The following is a 17,801-nucleotide window of genomic DNA, read 5'->3' as shown; positions in this document are numbered from 1 at the left end:
GTAGCATGCTGACCAGCACCCCTCATTTTGGCCATTTTCCCAGGAGGGGAGGAAGCAGAAGAGTCAGTAAAGGATTGGCTGACACAGCTGAGCCCAGCCTCCCATCACCTCCTCCAGGGCAGAAGCCAGGAATAAAACGAGCTCTTGAGGAGGGTGAAGAAGTCTGGGAAACAGGCTGTTCCTGAGAGGAGGTGCCAGGCCAAGGGAGGTAGAGTTGTAGGGTCCTGTACTGGGTTAGAGAGAGCTCTGAGCCTGACTATTTATCTCTAGTTAGCCAGCTGTCTGAGACCCAAAAGCCACAGTGACTCTGTCCACTTCCAGGTAATAGCCCCAGGCAGCCTCACTATGATTCAGGTATTTGGGAACTCTTGTCTCTCCTCTTCTTACTGCCTCTCTCCTCCCCATGGACCGCTCCTCCTACCGACAGCCCCCACTGTCCCTACCCCTGTCCACTATCGCTGAGGGCCCCATACCGCTTCCGAGCCTCTGAATCTCTCTGTCCATCCTCCCTACAGGATGCCACAGTTGGACCTGTCCTGGCTGGGATTGAGCCTGGAGGCAGCCTCACCATGGCTGCTTGTGATGCTCATCGGAACTTCCTGGCTCTTGGCCCGTGTCCTGGCTCAGAGCTATACCTACTATGGCACATATCGTCATCTTCGTGGTTTCCCTCAGCCCCCAAAACGGAATTGGTTCTTGGGTCACCTGGGCATGGTGAGTGTGGCAGCAGACTGTGGCTCTCCTATTTAGGAGTGAATGCATTAGAAATGGGGCTGAGGGAGGCAGTAGCCCCGAGTCCTCCAGTATCCTTCCCTAGCTTTTCGCTTATTCCGGTCTTCCACCCTGAGTTAGCTCTAGATTAATTTCTTACACTGGTGTACACTGAGGGGTTTCCAGGGTGGGTCACACCGAGTGAGGACCCCTGTGTTCCCCCATTGTCTGCTGGTGAACTTGAGACCTCCTGAGAAGCCCTGTCCAAGGTCAGTGACATTTTTTCTGTCAGTCCATCTCCGGTTTTCAGTGTTTTTCTGGGATTGGTCTTTGGTATCACTCTCCCACCACACATAGGATAAAAGAGCTATGGGCTGTCTTCCTGCCTTCTGTTCCTGAAGCCCCCTCCCCCCCTTTTTTAAAGCTTGCAGTTCTCCCCTAAGATGAATCCATGAGTCATGCTGCCCTAGCAGAACAAGAGTCACCCACTTGCCCTTTCACACACCGTCCTTTGAGACCCACCCCTTGGACCTTGACCAAGTCTATCCTCTCCTTAGGATAACTTGGCCTCGGCTGCTTCATCTGCAAATAGCAAAGCTCACGACATCCATCCATCCATACAAAATACTACGCATGGGAATTCTTCAGGTCATTATGATCTTATAGGACCATAGCCACACACATATGCAGTGTGTCAGTGATAAAAACATTATTATAGAACACATGATTTTATTCATATATTTATGTAAGTATATATATATTTAATTGGATATATAGACAAATACATAATAGATATATAAGCTCTATACAACACATTATGTATATCATTAAATAATGTATCGTATATATCCACATGAGGGTGAGGGCAGAGAGAGGGTACATTGTGGTATGGTCACTGGCTTATATAATTATGGATTCTGAGCATGCTAAAATGTGCCATCGGCAAAGTGGAGGACTGGGAAGTCAGGCTGTATTTAATTCAATCTGATACCAAAAGTTTGACATCCTTTGTGTGGGGATCCTTAGGGGAGGAGCGATCCTGTGGAATGAGTTAGAGTGCAAAGGTCAAGGACCTGGACTGTTAAGTCTGGGGGCAGAAGAAGATGGGTACCCCAGTCTGGAGATGGGAGTGAATTTTCCCTTTCCCTATCTATTGCTCTATACCAGTGGTTCTTAATCAGAAGGATCAAGACCATTTAGGAGGGGTGGTCACAGATTAGACATCCTGCAGATCAGATATTTACATTACAAATCATAACAGTAGCAAAATTACAGTTATGATATAGCAATAAAAATAATTTTATGATTGGAGGACCCCACAACGTGAAGAACTGTATGAGAGGATTGCAGCATGAGGAAGGTTGAGAGCCACTGCTCTATACGCTTCTTCAATGGAATGGATGGTGCTGCCCACCGTGTGAAAGGTGGGTCATCCTGACTGAGACTGCTGATGAAAACACCCATGCCTTCTGGAAACGCCATCCTGGAGATACCCGGAAGTCATGTGGTTTCAGCTTTCTGAGCATCTCACTTGACCCCCGACAAACCATCCCAGGAGGTGACTGCTCCTATCTTGCTTATAGGTCCCACCCACCGAGCAGGGTCTAAAGGAGGTGACTAAGCTGGTGGCCACCTATCCCCAGGGCTTCAGGACATGGATGGGTCCCATCCTCCCGCTCATCACTCTGTGCCACCCTGACATCATTCGATCTGTCCTCAGTGCCTCAGGTACTTGGGGGAAACTGGTGGTGGTGTGAGTGTGGGGGAAGGGAAGGCTTCTAGTCTCCGCATTCTTGCTTCTGTGAGATTCCTGAAGCAGCCCAGTCCTTCTTTCTCTTGGATTTCTCTACTTTTCACTGAAGTTGTCAGGAGGAAGCCCAAGCAAGGCTCACAGAGGGTGAGAGTGCTAGGTAGAATTCTCGGGGCTCACGCTGGCCCGCTGCCTTGGTAATTCTTTTATTGGAAAGCCTAGAGAATGTAGGACCTCTTTCTTCTCATCTCCATTCAGAGCTCAGAGGAAGGTATCCTGGGCACCCACGGCATGGTGTGCACCACTGGGGGTGTATGCTACTGGTGAATGGAGTCCTGGCAGGTGGTTATCCACATCTTCCATCAAACCTCAAAGGGGCTCCTGTTTTCTGATCCAGGTGAACATTGAACCAGCCTGTTTGCCCACTGCTAAGGTCTCGGTGCTGCCTCCAGCGGGTACACATTCCTGGGGTACAGGCAGAGGGACTTTGGTGATTCCCTTGCCACTGTCTCACGGGTATTTCAGTATGAAGCTTGACTGATGTGTCCATCTCCTGATTATACCCGGTGTAGCAGCTCTTTTTGTTGCTGTTGTTATCACAACTTAAATGGGCAAAGATTGGTTTTGATAGTGGTTCAGAGTCCATCATGATAAAAGAGAAATGGACATATTATCATGGGTAGATAGAGGGAGGATAGCGGAGAGGAGGGAACTCATTTCAATATGTTCCCAGGGGTTTACTTCAGTGACCTTTTTCCAGCTAATCTCCACTTCCTAAAACGTCTAGAATCTTCCAAAATAGAGGCAGCATCTGAGGACTAAATCTTTCAAAACACGATCTGGTTGAGGTGTTTCATACTGTTGCAGGTATCAACCAAGTGTAATCATGACTATGGCTCTATCCGGGGCTCACGGAGAGCTGTGGACACCTGCAGAACATCTGTTTCTTGCCTAAGCAGTTGTTTGGAATTATCTTTCTCTTTTTCTTCAGCAAAGGATACCAAATAACAAGTGTTTGGGAGGTGATTTGGATTTATTACCTAGAGTCCCACTGGCATAGAAATATGACAGATTTCTTGTTTGAGGCAGGTCTGATGTCTGACTGCACCACACCAATGCCATATCTGTGAAAATATTGTGACTATTTTAAACTCTTGTCTGGGACCTGCCTATGGGTCACGCTGAGATGTATCAGACCATTTCTGTCCGTTTAGCAGTAGATAGGATTATTTAGGGCAGATCATGTGTGTGTCAGCCATGTTAGCCCATGCTTCCCCATATATGTCCACGACACATGTTTGTGTCAGGAGATGTCACAGCACTCGGTGATGGACAGCTGTGTTAGGTTTGTAGACTGTTGTGCTACACTTGACGGGCAGACATGGTAGACTATGTTGAAGCCAAGGGAAGGGATCCTAAGGTGAGTTGAGGCTGTCTCACCTTGTATCCGGTTTTCTTTTTCTCTTCTCTGCTTCCGATGTCCATTTCTCTAACTCTGCCCTGCTGGGTTTGGGGCAAACATGCACACACCTCAGTGAGGTGCCCACACGCTCTGCAAGTTCATGTCTTAGACTCTCCATGGCCCCTGATCATTCCTTTTTATGTCAGTTGCGGTTGCCCCAAAGGAAGTAATCTTCTACACCTTCCTGAAACCCTGGCTGGGTAAGTAGCTGTAGATGAAGGGCCCAGGGACATCCTTGGAGGTGGGTGGGGGACACGCCATCATTGCTCATTGCCATGCTGCCCTCCCAGGGGACGGGCTCTTGGTGAGTGCTGGTGACAAGTGGAGCCGCCACCGTCGTATGCTGACCCCTGCCTTCCATTTCAACATCCTGAAGCCCTATGTGAAGATTTTCAATGACAGCACCAACATCATGCATGTGAGTCCCCAGAACCCAGCTTCTCTGGAAGAAGGGACTTGGCCTCAGATAGATCTGGTCTGTACTCTACAAGGTAATACTGCGGCCATGTTTTATTGTATTTGTCTCTCCATGTTGTGTCCAAGATGATACTATAGAGCCGTATCTTCCCGCATGGTGAGTGCTTATAGAGTTAGTTTCTATTTTTATCAGATGGTTGCCCTGAAAACTAAATACGATTTCATGAGAACTATATAGAAACTGCCAATAAGGAGCGAGGCACTGCCACACACACCAGTTTGCAAACAATGAGGTCTGATATTGCCAATAGAGATGTAGGTCAGGGGATTGGTTCTTCTGGACAGTGTTTAGGTCATTTGTGGCATATGATAAGCTGTGGCTCAGCTTGTCTGATACCAGCATAACTCTCTGATTTGGGGACTTGACCATCTTCAAGATAACTTAGCGTGGTCTCATCAGGACAGACTGGACTCTGGTCTCTAAGGTTCTCTCTCTCTAGAAGCATCCTGGGCTTGCTTCTGTGGCACACATTTCCACAGAAGGGAAGCTGGAAGTCACTTGAAGCTTGGGTTACATTGAAGTGATAGCTCCTTTGCTTCTCCTAGATTATAGTAGTTAAAGTCATAAATCTAACACAAAAGCAAAGGGTGATAGAGGCTCAACTTTGTTATGGACATTGCTGAAAACGCATGTTACACTGGGTTGAGGAACAAAATAGGCACAGGGGCGAGTGTCAAATAAAGAGCCAACAGTTTTCTTTTCTACTTGCTTGCTGGTTGCTCATCTTGTTGACCATATAAGATTCCTTGTTTAAATACAAAAGATAGCCAGTTACTCATTGTGCATCTTCCTAGCATCTGTTCTTTCTTGAAAGCATCTAAATCCCATAGGAGCATCACAGGTGGGCTTCAATAGATGCAACCCATGACCTACATTGCATTACTTAGCTTTAGGGAATCTACTTTTATGCCAAGTTGAAGCAAGCCTGAAATTTGCCCGTGGCGAATATCACTGGATCACTCAAGGGTTTCTGCAAGTATATATGAAATAGTCCACGTTAAGAACATTGGAATGAGCCTGGGAGTGGTGACACATGCCTTTAATCCCAGCATGTGGGAGACAGAGACAGGCAGAGGCAGAGCTCTGTGAATTCAAGGCCAGCGTGCTCTAAGCAGTGAGTTCCAGGACAGCCAAGGGCTACACAGAGAAACCCTATCTTGCAAAACCAAAAAAGAAAAGGAATATTGGGATGGTTTATGTTTGGAATATTTAGTAAGAATATATAGAAAACAATGGAAGTCTGCCATACTCAACATAGAGATAGCTTTGAGCCTGACTTATTATACTCAAGATTATTATTGCATTCATAGCACTTCTGGAGCTGATGGTCATGATCTAATTCCATAATTTATGCCACAAATTAAATTTTTATCAAACCTGTAAGATAGAGACTGCATTTTCCTCATTAGGGTGAACCTGAGGTTTGAAAGGATAAAGGAACTTGTCCCACTATGCCCAGATAGTAAATGATCTACAAATAGTGGCTTGTGAGCTCCATCATGATTTATCAGACACAGATCAACTTCTTGCTCAAGACATGGCATGTGAAACAGAGGGCAATGAGCTGACTTTGGGTGCACAGAGCATGGACATCAGAGATGAGACTTTAACTCACACCTCCTGATCCTCAGCCTTAGGTCTTCCTCTCCAACATAACAGTTTCACCCAAGCCTGGTTATCCTGGGGTCAATGTCTGGAGCAGAAACTTGGGAGTCTGATTTGGGGTATCCATTCCTGTGGCTGTGGTTGGGCAGAGTCTCAAGGAGCTGAACCCCGATCATGATACTGTTTCTTTTCTGTAAAGGCCAAGTGGAAGCGCCTGGCCTCAGGTGGCAGCGCCCGTCTGGATATGTTTGAGAACATCAGCCTCATGACCTTGGACAGTCTGCAGAAATGTGTCTTCAGCTTTGATAGCAACTGCCAAGAGTGAGTTCCCCCATTCGCCCGAGAACATAGACCTAAGGGAGGAGGTGTGAGAGCTATGGCTAGCAGTAGGAAAAGAGGGGACTCCCTGGAAGACGTGATTTAGAACAAGATTCAGGGATGCAGATGGGTAGTAGATCATGTAAATCTGGCATGGAGGAGGCACCTTAGACATGAGATTGGTAGGTTGACACTGGATTAGATACTTTCCTCATTGCTGCAACAAAATAGCTGATAGAAGCAATTTAAGGAAGAGTTTATTTCAGGTCACTTTGAGGGAAGCTCCATCATGGCAAGGAAAGCAGGGCAACAGGCTGGCTATACTGTGTTTGCAGTCAGGAAGCAAAGCTTTGTGCTCAACTAGTTTTCTCCTTTTTGTGTGGTCTGAAACCTGCTCCCCATTGTATATATGAAAACGGGCAGAGAGAAGCCATTCCATATCCTGAATACTATGCTATCTTGAAATTGTCCTCACTCTAAAGGTCTAACACCTTTTGTCACCCCATACAAGTTCTTAGGACATGGGTAGAAAGAAGCCAAATTTGTTGCCAGAAAAGTAGCAAGGATGGAATCTATTCTAGCTTCGACAGAGTCTCCCCCTTCATGAAAACCCCACATGATCTAGGTCTCCATTGTCTGTATTTTTTTTCTCACATTCTGATCTACCAAACTCCTATCAGAATTTTCCTTTAAGTTCCGCTTACAGAATTTAAGGGCTTTTCTGGCTCAGCATTTCAAATTCTTCTACATTCCTTCTACAGAACAAGTTTCAAAGGCCTAAGAATCACTTATTCAGGGGTTTTATAGTTATGACCCCACTTCTGGTACCAATTTGCACATTACTTGTGTTTCTTGTTTATACAACAAAAATTAAAGAATGAAGGCTTTGTTTTGGGTTGAAGTTGAGGGGAAGTCCATCACTGTAGGGAACTTACTGGTGTAGGAGTGTGAGGGTGATAGTCACATGGCATCCACAGTCAGGAAGCAGAGGGCCGTGAATGGTTACACTAACTAGCTTTCTCCTTTTGGTGTCTTCTGAAAGCCCAGCCATGACACAGTGCTGCCCTTATTAAGACAAGTATTCCCACCTCAATTAAGCCAATCTAGAGAATCCAGGTATGCTCAGAAATTTGTCTACAAGGTAATTCTAGATCTTTTCAAGTCAACAATCAGTATACACCAACATAGGAGCTAAACTATAAGGACACAAAAGCCAAAGGTGGGACTTTCTCCTATACTTTCTACCAAAGGTATTTGCATTTGTAGTCACTTCTGTTACTGTGTTCACTTAATCAGAAGATGGATTTAATTTTGACTCATAGTTTCATAGACTTTCGTTGATGGTTTCTTTTTTCATTTTGTTGTTTGTTTGTTTGTTTGCTTGTTTGTTTGAGACAGGGTTTCTCTGTGTAACAATCCTGGAACGTGCTTTGTAGACCAGGCTGAGCTTGAACTCACAGAGACCTGCCTCTGCCTCCCAAGTGCTAGGATTAAAGGTGTGTGCCACCACCACCTGGCCTTGTTGATGGTTCTTTGACTCTGTTGTTTTGGTGGAAGCATGTGTTAGAAAAAAAAGTTTGTTTCATGACAGTTGGGGAGCAGAGAAAGAGAGAGAGAGAGAGAGAGAGAGAGAGAGAGAGAGAGAGAGAGTAAAAGACCAGGTCCTAACATCCTCTCCAAGGCACACTTATAATGGCCTAGCCAGCTTCTATTAAGTTTTATTTCTTAATGGTTCTGCCATTTTCTAACAGCCACAGAGATGGACATTTGGGAAACAGCCCCGAACCACAGTAAATGGACATGATCATATCAGAGATTTGTAGACACTGACTGTCTTGTAGAAACAAGGTGAAATTGTCACTGAAAGCAGGAGCCCTGTAGGAGACTGGAAGAAAATAAGGTCTTAACTAGTGGAAAGTACTGGGAAGCAGGTGGGTCAGAACTAGATCTAGGGTCAGAGAGAAATGAGGGGCATGATGTCTGTGCTGTACTCCAGATGCCTTGAGACATGGAGGCTCATGAGGATGGGATGCAGAGAGATAAGAGACTTTATAGTCAAATCTTATGACTAATGGCAGGCATGTATTTGTGTGGCCACCTGTTTCTGACGACTGAATATCTTGTTGGCAAGTAATTCGCATTTGTAGTTGAGAGATGCTTCTTGGGCTCCAGTTGGGCTGAGCTGTGTTTCTTCTCCTCATGCTCTACTCGTACAGAAAGTCCAGTGAGTATATTTCTGCCATCTTGGAACTCAGTGCTTTAGTGTCCAAACGGTTCCAGCAGTTGCTTCTGCACGTAGACTCACTTTATCAGCTCACCCCTAATGGGATGCGCTTCCGTAAGGCCTGCCGCCTGGTGCACGACTTCACAGACGCTGTCATCCAGGATCGGCGACGCGTTCTTCCCAGTAAGGATGGTGATGATGTCCTCAAGGCCAAGGCCAAGTCCAAGACTTTGGATTTCATTGATGTGTTGCTGCTGGCCAAGGTGGGTTCTCAAGAGGTGGAATGGAGCTGTTTAAACTTAATTCATTAAACATGATGGTGCACATCTTTAATTCCAGCACTCCAGAGGTAGTGGCAGGAAGAGTTTGAGGCCAGCCTGATCTATATATTGAATTCCAGGCCAGCCAAGTCTACATGGTGAAACCCTATCTCAAAAAATTATTAAATTGTTAAATCATTAAATAGCTATTTTTTTGTTTGTGGGCATAAGTTTTAGATAGAGTCTCACTAAACAGCCCTGACTGACCTCAATCTCGTGTTCTTCCTTCCCTCACCTTGCACTTTCTGGAATCACAGATGTGTGCCACATCACTTAGGTCTAGTTAGCATTTTTAGAGGTCAGTCTCACTGTGTTGCTAGTGAACGGATCCTCCTATCCCAACTTTCCAAGTCATGGGGCTACATGCATTTGTTACATCCTGGCTTTAAGTGGTAGGATGAATGATGGAGTCAAATATGGGATTGGAATAAAAAGACATTTCAGATTTGAGGCTTGATGTTGAAATACCTAGTGGCCATGGAAGGCATGTGAGGAAAAGAGGGGCAAGCTAGAAAGAGATATTATAGAGATAAAATCAGTGTCCGGTCAGCATATGCCTGCCCGATCTGAAACTGAAGGACGTAAGACTTCACTCTCTTTGTAACTTAATGTGTGGTTGCGAAATCATATTCAAGTCTGTATGTATGCCTAGAACTGTGCACCTACAGGCCAGGGCAGCCCATCTGTTATCCTCAATAACACCAGCAGCCAGATTAGGATTGTAAGAATGGCTTCCTATGCGCAGCTCCTCCCTTCTCAGGTGATGTCATGATTTTACATCAGGTGTGTCCAGAAGATTTTACACCCCAGGAGGAAAGCCCATACATTACGAATCTCTCAAGTTTCACAGCAGAGTTGGCACATCTGTGCCTTCTTTGTTTCAGGGAGTATGAACAGATGCAAAAGGAGAGAGGTGAAAGGGGAGAAGGACAAGGAGAGAAGAAGAGGAGAGGGGAGTGTAGGGAAGAATTAATGTTGAGAGGGTAAGAGAATAAGAGACAAATAAGCATGAGGGGACATTTTAAATTAATTTTTGAGTGTGCAAACTAACTCGTTTCATTACTGCATTTTCATGAACATGTAATTTTGCACTTTGAGGGAAGACTTTGTTCTGTAATGTAAGCAAGTTTTCTCCAATCACAGGTAAATTCTACAGGTATGTAATCCTAAGAACCTCCAGAGGAGATAAGATAAATTTTTCTGCATGTAACACCCAAGAATGAAACAAGCGAGTACAGTGGGAATTGAATGCAGGATAAGAGCGGCCAGGGGAGGAAAACATATGAAAGATATTTGAAAGTGAAAGAAAAAGAGGAGAAGTCTAGTTAGTGGTCATATGTAAGAAGACATCATCTCCATCCACACATTGTCATGTTGTCACTGTCTATCCTGTCAGTTCAACCCTTTCTGTGCCAAAGCGGGTAACATTGCCCTTGCTGACAAGGTAGACTCTATTCCTATCAAACAGTTATGGAAGGATTGACAGAGAGAGTTCTACTCCCTCCTAGGAGAAGATGCAGTGTCTTGAGGGTAATGTTTATTCTCCAGTTTCAAAGGAATGCTGTCGTGCAATCGTCCTATATGCAAGGTTACATAGAGAAATTGTGATCTAGCCAGTAGTCACCAATTTCAAAAACAAACAGGAAAGAGCCCAGTCAAGAACTGTCCCTGGGGTGTGAGGAACTGTGATGATGATCAAGAGAGGTACAGAGGCGCAGTGGGCTTGGTATATGGATCTTAAAGAGCTATCTCGGGTTAGACGTAGATTCAGAACTGTTGTGATCTACCGTGATCTGGAGTCTGGCATTGTCTCCAGGATGAAGATGGAAAGCAGCTGTCGGATGAGGACATCAGAGCAGAGGCTGACACCTTCATGTTTGAGGGTGAGGGTCCCAGTGTGGGACCATAGAGGGAGCAGTAGTCTTCATTTCGGGAACATTGAATGGACCCTAAAATCCCACAATCATCTGTCTTCCCTTTTTTCTTATCCTTCCTGGGCCCCTTCCTACCTGGCTGCTGCCCACTTTGTGGTGTTGAAGTGACTCTGAGACCCAAGCCCACCTATCTGCCCCTCAGGTCATGACACCACAGCCAGTGGGCTCTCCTGGATCCTGTACAACCTGGCGAGGCACCCGGAATACCAGGAGCGCTGCCGACAGGAGGTGCGGGAGCTGCTGAAGAACCGCGAGTCTACAGAGATTGAGTGGTGAGCATATTAATATATTAATGCGTCCTTCTCCTGGCTCCACTCCTCGGGAGGCAGAGGGGCTCTTTGCTGATTCTTCCATTATTTAATGGTGAGAACAGTGCTCACTAAAAAGAAGAAGTTTTGTGCTTTGAGACAGAAGGATTTGAACTTCTAAGAGAATTACTGACAATCCAGTCGTGTGTAAGGGTAGATGATGTCACTTTGCAGAAAATCGATGTATGTAAACTCTCCTTCCTCTTCCCCCTGTCTCATATAACATGCTTCATTGTCTTACCTCTCTGTCTGCTCTTCTGTTCCCTATTTCCTGCGGGAATAGGAATTCATAAGGGACACATGGGGGCAAAAGTCGTTGTCAGTGCGCTGTGGAATCTGTTGCATCATTCACGCTTCTGCTCAGCAAATCCTCCCATAATGCCTTCTCACGACAACTTTATGAGCAGCTCTCCTGTGCTAAGGACGCAGCTGAAGGAAATGCTGTCAGGAGCTCCAAGCCTGACTGGAGAACAGCCCTGCATCAGGGCATTCCCGGGACACACTGGCAGCTGTGAGATTTAGAGCAAGAGAAGCGAGGCTGGGTTAAAGGATCTGTTTCCATCTAGAACCCTCAGTGGGGAGGAGGAGAGAGCCAGCTGGGACTCGGGTACAGTGAGGAGAAGCAGAGGTGGTGGGAAAGGGTAGAGACAAGAGGAGTGGTGCTGTGTGACTTCTCTTGGGAAGATGTGAGCAAAAGTCTATTTGTCTCCTGGACAACAGACCAAAGAAATGATTCTATGAAAAACCAATTTAGTGAAACAAGGAGTTTATTAGAATGTCTCACATCAGCTTGAGTGAGGGGTTATTTTCAGCTGAAAACCCCACCCTAATGTGGATGAGGACTCAAAAAAGCTGCATTCCCGGAGCTCTCTGTCCAGCAGTTATTACTTTTTACTTAACCTTGAGGATCGTTTAGGTTTCAGGAATTTCCTAAGACTTGTGAGTTGTTCATACCTTGAGCCTGGGAAGTTTTGTGTATGACCTGAGTCTTTTGGAGCTCCCCCTGGGGTGGAATGTCTTAGTTTGGACAAATTTGTTACACAACGAGGGGGAGGGGGATTGGAAAGAGAAGGGGAATAGAAAAAAAGGAGAAATAGCAAAGATAGGGTTGTGAGAAAAGCATAGGGAGAGTGTAAGAGAAAGAAGGAAGTGAGGTGGGAATAGGGAGGAGGGGGAACGGGGAAAAAGAAGTTGGAGAATGAAAGGAGGGAGGAGAAAGGGAAGAAATGAAAAGAGAGAGGACGGAGAACTTGCCTGTGAAGGAGCAGGGTGGAACAGAGGAAAAAAGAAGACAGTGTGGATACAAGGATGTGAGCGGGGAGGGAGAGACTCAAACAGAGGCAGCAGAGCAGAGAGAGAAAGGAGATAAAGAGCAAGCACCGCCAGGCAGTGGTGGCTCGGCCTTCAGTCCCAGCACTCTAGAGGTTCTAGAGGCAGAGGCAGGTGGATCTGTGACTGTGAGGCCAGCCTGGTCTACAGATTGACTTCCAGGACAGCCAAGAAAAAAAAAAAGGCAAACATGATATCTGTGTTGTCTCTTAGTTCTTTGATTTTGGCCTTACCAAAGGAAAATTTCTTTTTAAAAGGCATTTTTGAGTTCCTTTTTTATGGTAGACATTTGTACATGTTTACTTCAGAAAAAGTTTCTAAAGATACCTGGTTAAATTCTATCCACTACATTCCTAAGTCTCTTCTTTTCATGGGGATAGTTTAAGACTGTGGGGAAAGGTTACGTGGGCAACACAGGACCTGATGGTCTCTGTTTCAGTCCTGGTAATTGTGTGTTGGCTTCCTCAGGGACGACCTGGCCCAGCTGCCCTTCCTGACCATGTGCATCAAGGAGAGTCTGCGCCTGCATCCTCCGGTTACAGTCATCTCCCGCCGCTGCACCCAGGACGTTGGTCTCCCAGATGGCCGGGTCATCCCTAAAGGTGCCCACGGGACAGAGAAGGAGGGACCTGGGCACACAGTAAAGTTTATCCAGCAGCTGGCTAACCCCATGGTCCCACTTCATTACAGGTGTCGTCTGCATGATCAGTATTTTCGGGACCCACCACAACCCAACTGTGTGGCCTGAACCTGAGGTGCTGCAACCGCCCCTCCCCATTCTTTTTCTCCACAATGATCCCTGCGGAAGGAGCAGGTTTTAGCTGGGGAAATCAGAACTTCCCTTCCCTACCACACTCAGGACTCTGTGCTTGGAGATGCCATTCATTGTCTCTTTCAGGTTTATGACCCCTTCCGCTTTGATCCAGAGAACATCAAGGACAGGTCACCCCTGGCTTTTATTCCCTTCTCTGCTGGGCCCAGGTGAGGCCAGAGGGCTTGAGGTGATGGGGCAAAGGTTTAGGAAAGATGGAGAAGATGGCAATTTGGGACAGTCAGGATCTAGGTCTCGTTTCTGCATAGTCGCAGGTTAAGCAAAGATGTGCAGTGTCAGGGTTGGGAAGGTCCAAGAACCACAGCCCTGTGCTCACGCGCCACCCAGCTGATAGTTTCAGTTGGCCTCTGAGTCTGACTGAGGTTCAGGGGATACAGAATCTAGATGTAGACGAGAAATCCCGAATATGTTAGTTCTCCTTGGGTGCTCCTCCAGCTGGCGGATCAGGTACCTAGGTCAGGTTTCAGTGATAGCTGGGTCCAGAATGAGATGCCGGATACAAAGTTCCCACCCCGCCCTCCCGCAGGAACTGCATAGGACAGACTTTCGCCATGAACGAGATGAAGGTGGCGCTGGCGCTCACACTGCTGCGCTTCCGCGTCCTGCCCGACGACCAGGAGCCGCGCAGGCAGCCGGAGCTGATCCTGCGCGCCGAGGGAGGGCTGTGGTTGCGGGTGGAGCCATTGAGCCCACAGTGACCACTAAGCTTGGATGGATCATCCCACCCATCCACCTACCTCTGTAGATCCCAAAATAAAAAGAGCAGTCGCCTGTGCTGGAGGCTCGTCGAATACCAGCAGGAGGCGCTGGAGGACAACAGGGAACCAACATTTGGGGTCTGGGGGAGGGATGAGGCTGAGAAGTCCTTGGGCCAAGACCACTGACTTCCTCTGGCTGTTCACAGGCCCTGCATTGTCCTCCAGCCTAGCAGGACTTAATCTCTTGAACAATAGACAGCTAAGGGGAAGTGTCTGGGCAGGATGGAGGCCAGTCTCGAGCTCAGAAAACCTTTTAAACTGAGGCACATACCCATCGCCTTGACCTCCATTCTACTCCCCAAACTTCTCTAGTTCTGGGATTCTGCAGTGTGTGGAAACTACATTTCTCGGTTTATTAAACCTAACAAGTCAAGCATTTGTTGCCGGGTTTTCTTTTCTTTTCCTTTTCTTTTTTCTTTTCTTTTGTGTCTGTCTGTGGTGTGTGTGTGTGTGTGTGTGTGTGTGTGTGTGTGTGTGTGTGTGTGCCAGTACCATAAGATGAAGGCAGGCTGATTTATTGGTCTTCCAAATGCTCATTTCCTTAATTGAAGAATTTTGTGTAGGTGTTGCATCTGGGAGAGGTTTGTCCTCTTACTACACTGTCTTTTCATACCACAGATTAATAACTTCACTTCAGTACTGCAGCTCTCCTGAGGTACTTGTTATTGCCTTTCTTTTGATCTTCTTCTGCTCACATTTCCCTTACTACTCACAGCAGCTGGAGAGAACAGAAAGCACAGACATTTCTAAGATATAGACGTTTAAGCAGAGTGTAGGATATATACTTTTTTCCTAGAACACCTTCAATAACTCAAAGGACAGTAGGCAGATCCTCACTTGGGATCCTCACAGTGGCAATGCCATGTCTGTTTTTTGGTATTGTTTTCCTTTAATGATTCATTGAGCTTTGTTGGGATTGCTTTAGTGAACATGGATATGAAGTCATTTATTTATTAGAGCATGGGTAACTAATCATTGACTACACTATTGGAGAAAACGACCCCCCCCACCCATTCCTCTCTGTTTTTGCATGCTGTGTACTGCAAAATTTAGTATAGGGATCACAATTGTTCTTGATCCCTAATCTGATTATTGTAGTAATGCCTGGCTACTAATTGTGGAGGCCCAAAAATGTGAGCCTATTTCCACCTTGTCTGACGGTCAGAGAGTTGGAGGTTGCTCTAAGTGGTTGACGAGTATAGTTGCACATGCCAATTCAGGATGTAATTACCTGATTTTTTTGACATTAAGATAGCTCTTCCAGGTAGGTCCATGCCATCCTCACAGGTGGTCAGGATATGGAAGTGTACTTCTGCTCCTTCTTTTGTAACGATGAGGTCACCGGGGAGTGGTTGCCTACAGGATACATTGTCTAAAGCAGCTTCACTGCCTAAACAATAGAATGGTAATGATTTGATGTCTCAAAGTGTTAAAGCGATTTACTGTTTGAGCTGTCCTTTGTATCATGTTAATAAAGTCTTTTGTTACATCCTTCCCACTCCCTGTTTATATTGGGTATAAAAGCTATGAAAAAATAAAGCAAATGATTTCAGGATTCACTGGAACGCCCTCCCAGTACTTTCTTTGGTTTCTGTCTTATTATTTTCACACGTGTCTTAATATTCTTTACTAATATTTTTTTTATTTTTTAATACATTTTTATTGATATTTAATGAGCTCTACATTTTTCTCTGCTCCCCTCTTGCCTCTCCCTTTCCCCATTTAATCTTCCTCCAAGGTCCCCATGCTCCCAATTTACTCAGGAGATCTTGTCTTTTTCTACTTTCTACTTCCCATGTATCTATGTAAGTCTCTCTTAGTGTCAGCACTATTGTCTAAGTTCTCTGGGATTATGGTTTGTAGGCTGTATTTCTTTGCTTTATGTTTAAAAACTACCTATGAGTGAGTACATATGATAATTGTCTTTCTGTGTCTGGGTTCCCTCATTCAAAATAATGTTTTCTAGCTTGATCCATTTTCCTGCAAAATTCAAGATGTTGTTATTTTTTCTGCTGTGTAGTACTCCATTGTGTAAATGTACCACATTTTCCTTATCTTTACTAATATTTATAAAACCTCATACCCCTACCCTGGCAAGAGATATGTTTGTTGAGGCCAGTCCATGACAATTGATCATGTTTAAGTAGTTGAATATAACTCAGCATGTGTCTTGATACTAAAGTGTTTGCCAAAGAGTTCCATCCCTAACACCACACAATAAAAGAAAAGCATGAACAGAAATACTTCTCAGCTGGGTCACAGTTTAAACACAAAAGGCCCAGGAGACTCCAGCTGAGGTGATGCCCTGGCATCCATGTGCCAGCAGTTACAGTGCTCTGTAAGAACCTGCCATCTCTAACCCTGCTTAGAAACTTCCATGCCCATCAGGCAAAGCCCCTGGGCTTCTGCCCTGGAGGACACATTAGAACAAAGTTCAATTGTTTTCACTGGCTTTAAATAGTCATATGGGACATCTTACAGACTACCAAACTTCCTTACAATAACAGTCCCCAGGAAACCAATTCCAAGTTTTGCCAGGGCTCCCAGCAGGGCGATTTTTAGTGGCACCTGGGGACTCATTAAAAGTTGACAGACAATTCCAGTCTCCACTTCATTTGCTCAAATTACAGAGCCTCTGAGGACCAGCCACAGAGATGCAGACAACTGAGGCTGATGCATACACAGCCCCAGGTTAAGATGGAGAAACCGTGCTACCCACACCAGAGCAATGATGGTTCCCCAGGTGGTTTTTCTGCCTAGATTCCAGCCTAAACTACAAGGAAGACCTACAGTTAAGTACTGGAGAGTTCCCTCTGTTTTCCCAGGACGCAAAAGTCCCAGAGTCAACTGCTACAGACAGTACTGTGACACTCTGTCTTGCAGAGTATGACCTCATGAGCAACCCATGCTCCTGGCACTCAGGGATGTCCTGTGGGGCTCTGACACCTCTTCTTCCACTGTAGTGCTCAACACATTGTCACGTGAATAACTCATCCAGCAATGTCCCCTATCCCACTAAAGTCACAACCCCAAAAGGACAGGGACCTAGTGAGCTCCTTCAAAGGTGTGTGATGTGGGATTCCCCATTTTATGCTGTGAATATGTTTTATTACCATTGGTTAATAAAGAAGTTGTTTTGAACTATGGCAGGTCAGAATATAGCTAGGCAGGAAAACTAAACTGAATGCAGGGAGAAAGAAGGCAGAGTCAGGCAGATGCCATGTAGCCACCCAAGAAGCAAGATGCAAGGTAACAAACCACCGGCTTCATGGTAAAATATAAAATAATAGAATGGATTAACTTAAAATGTGCTAGCTAGGAATATCCCTGAGCTGTTAGTCAAAATATATATAATTAATATATTTTTGTGATTGTTTAGGGTCTAGGTGGCCAAGAAACAAAAGCAGTCTCCTTTTACATAATGGAACCCAATGTTCAGCAACATACATTCTCATAAAGCCTAAGAAAAGTTAGAAAAGGCTGCTAGACCCACAAAAATGGGAATTAGTTGGAGCTTCTTGGTAGCCACATATTTTCAGATAGGCTCTGTTTGCTGGCGGTGAGCAGAGGAGCGATTCTTTTAAGAGAAGGCTTCCTGACTCACCATTGGCAGCAGAAATTTCACAGTTCATGCTGGCAGCTCTGGATCTTTCAAGAGTTCTTGCTACAGAGCACTTAAATGGGGTATGTGAGCAGAGTGGTTTGTTGGTGTTTAGTTTCTTGAGTTTTTTTTTAATGTATTTTGGATATTAACCCTCCATTGGATATAGTG

At 45.5% G+C, this 17,801-nt stretch overlaps 1 protein-coding gene across 3 annotated transcripts; it reads left to right on the top strand.

Moving 5' to 3' along the window:
• The first annotated feature begins 111 nt into the window (after positions 1-111).
• LOC126504033 (cytochrome P450 4F4) lies at positions 112-14,402 on the top strand. 3 transcript variants are annotated; one of them, XM_050146026.1, is made up of 13 exons: positions 112-321; positions 516-714; positions 2,295-2,439; positions 4,070-4,123; positions 4,214-4,341; positions 6,206-6,327; positions 8,541-8,811; positions 10,685-10,751; positions 10,945-11,074; positions 12,908-13,041; positions 13,130-13,194; positions 13,338-13,420; positions 13,798-14,402. In XM_050146026.1, the coding sequence occupies exons 2-13, from the start codon at positions 517-519 to the stop codon at positions 13,967-13,969; spliced, it is 1,569 nt and encodes a 522-aa protein (XP_050001983.1). In that variant the 5' UTR covers positions 112-321; position 516; the 3' UTR covers positions 13,970-14,402. The 3 variants fall into 3 exon arrangements, with proteins under 3 accessions (XP_050001983.1, XP_050001984.1, XP_050001985.1); XM_050146027.1 differs by having other exon boundaries at positions 112-354; XM_050146028.1 differs by lacking the exon at positions 4,070-4,123.
• Positions 14,403-17,801: the final 3,399 nt, after the last annotated feature.

Source organism: Alexandromys fortis, unplaced genomic scaffold (assembly GCF_014885135.2).
Source record: "Alexandromys fortis isolate MF-2015 unplaced genomic scaffold, M_Fortis_MF-2015_v1.1 scaffold_42, whole genome shotgun sequence".
NCBI classification, from domain to species: domain Eukaryota; kingdom Metazoa; phylum Chordata; class Mammalia; order Rodentia; family Cricetidae; genus Alexandromys; species Alexandromys fortis.
Note: the sequence above shows the minus strand (reverse complement) of the source record. Positions and strands in the feature narration are given on the sequence as shown.

What these genes read in the sequence shown, in the direction of transcription:
- LOC126504033 (XM_050146026.1), top strand. Translation starts at nt 517, where the DNA reads ATGCCACAGTTGGACCTGTCCTGGCTGGGATTGAGCCTGGAGGCAGCC. An exon ending in ACAGCACCAACATCATGCAT is followed by an intron (nt 4,342 to 6,205) that starts GTGAGTCCCCAG and finishes TTTTCTGTAAAG; the next exon opens with GCCAAGTGGAAGCGCCTGGC. An exon ending in TTTGATAGCAACTGCCAAGA is followed by an intron (nt 6,328 to 8,540) that starts GTGAGTTCCCCC and finishes CTACTCGTACAG; the next exon opens with AAAGTCCAGTGAGTATATTT.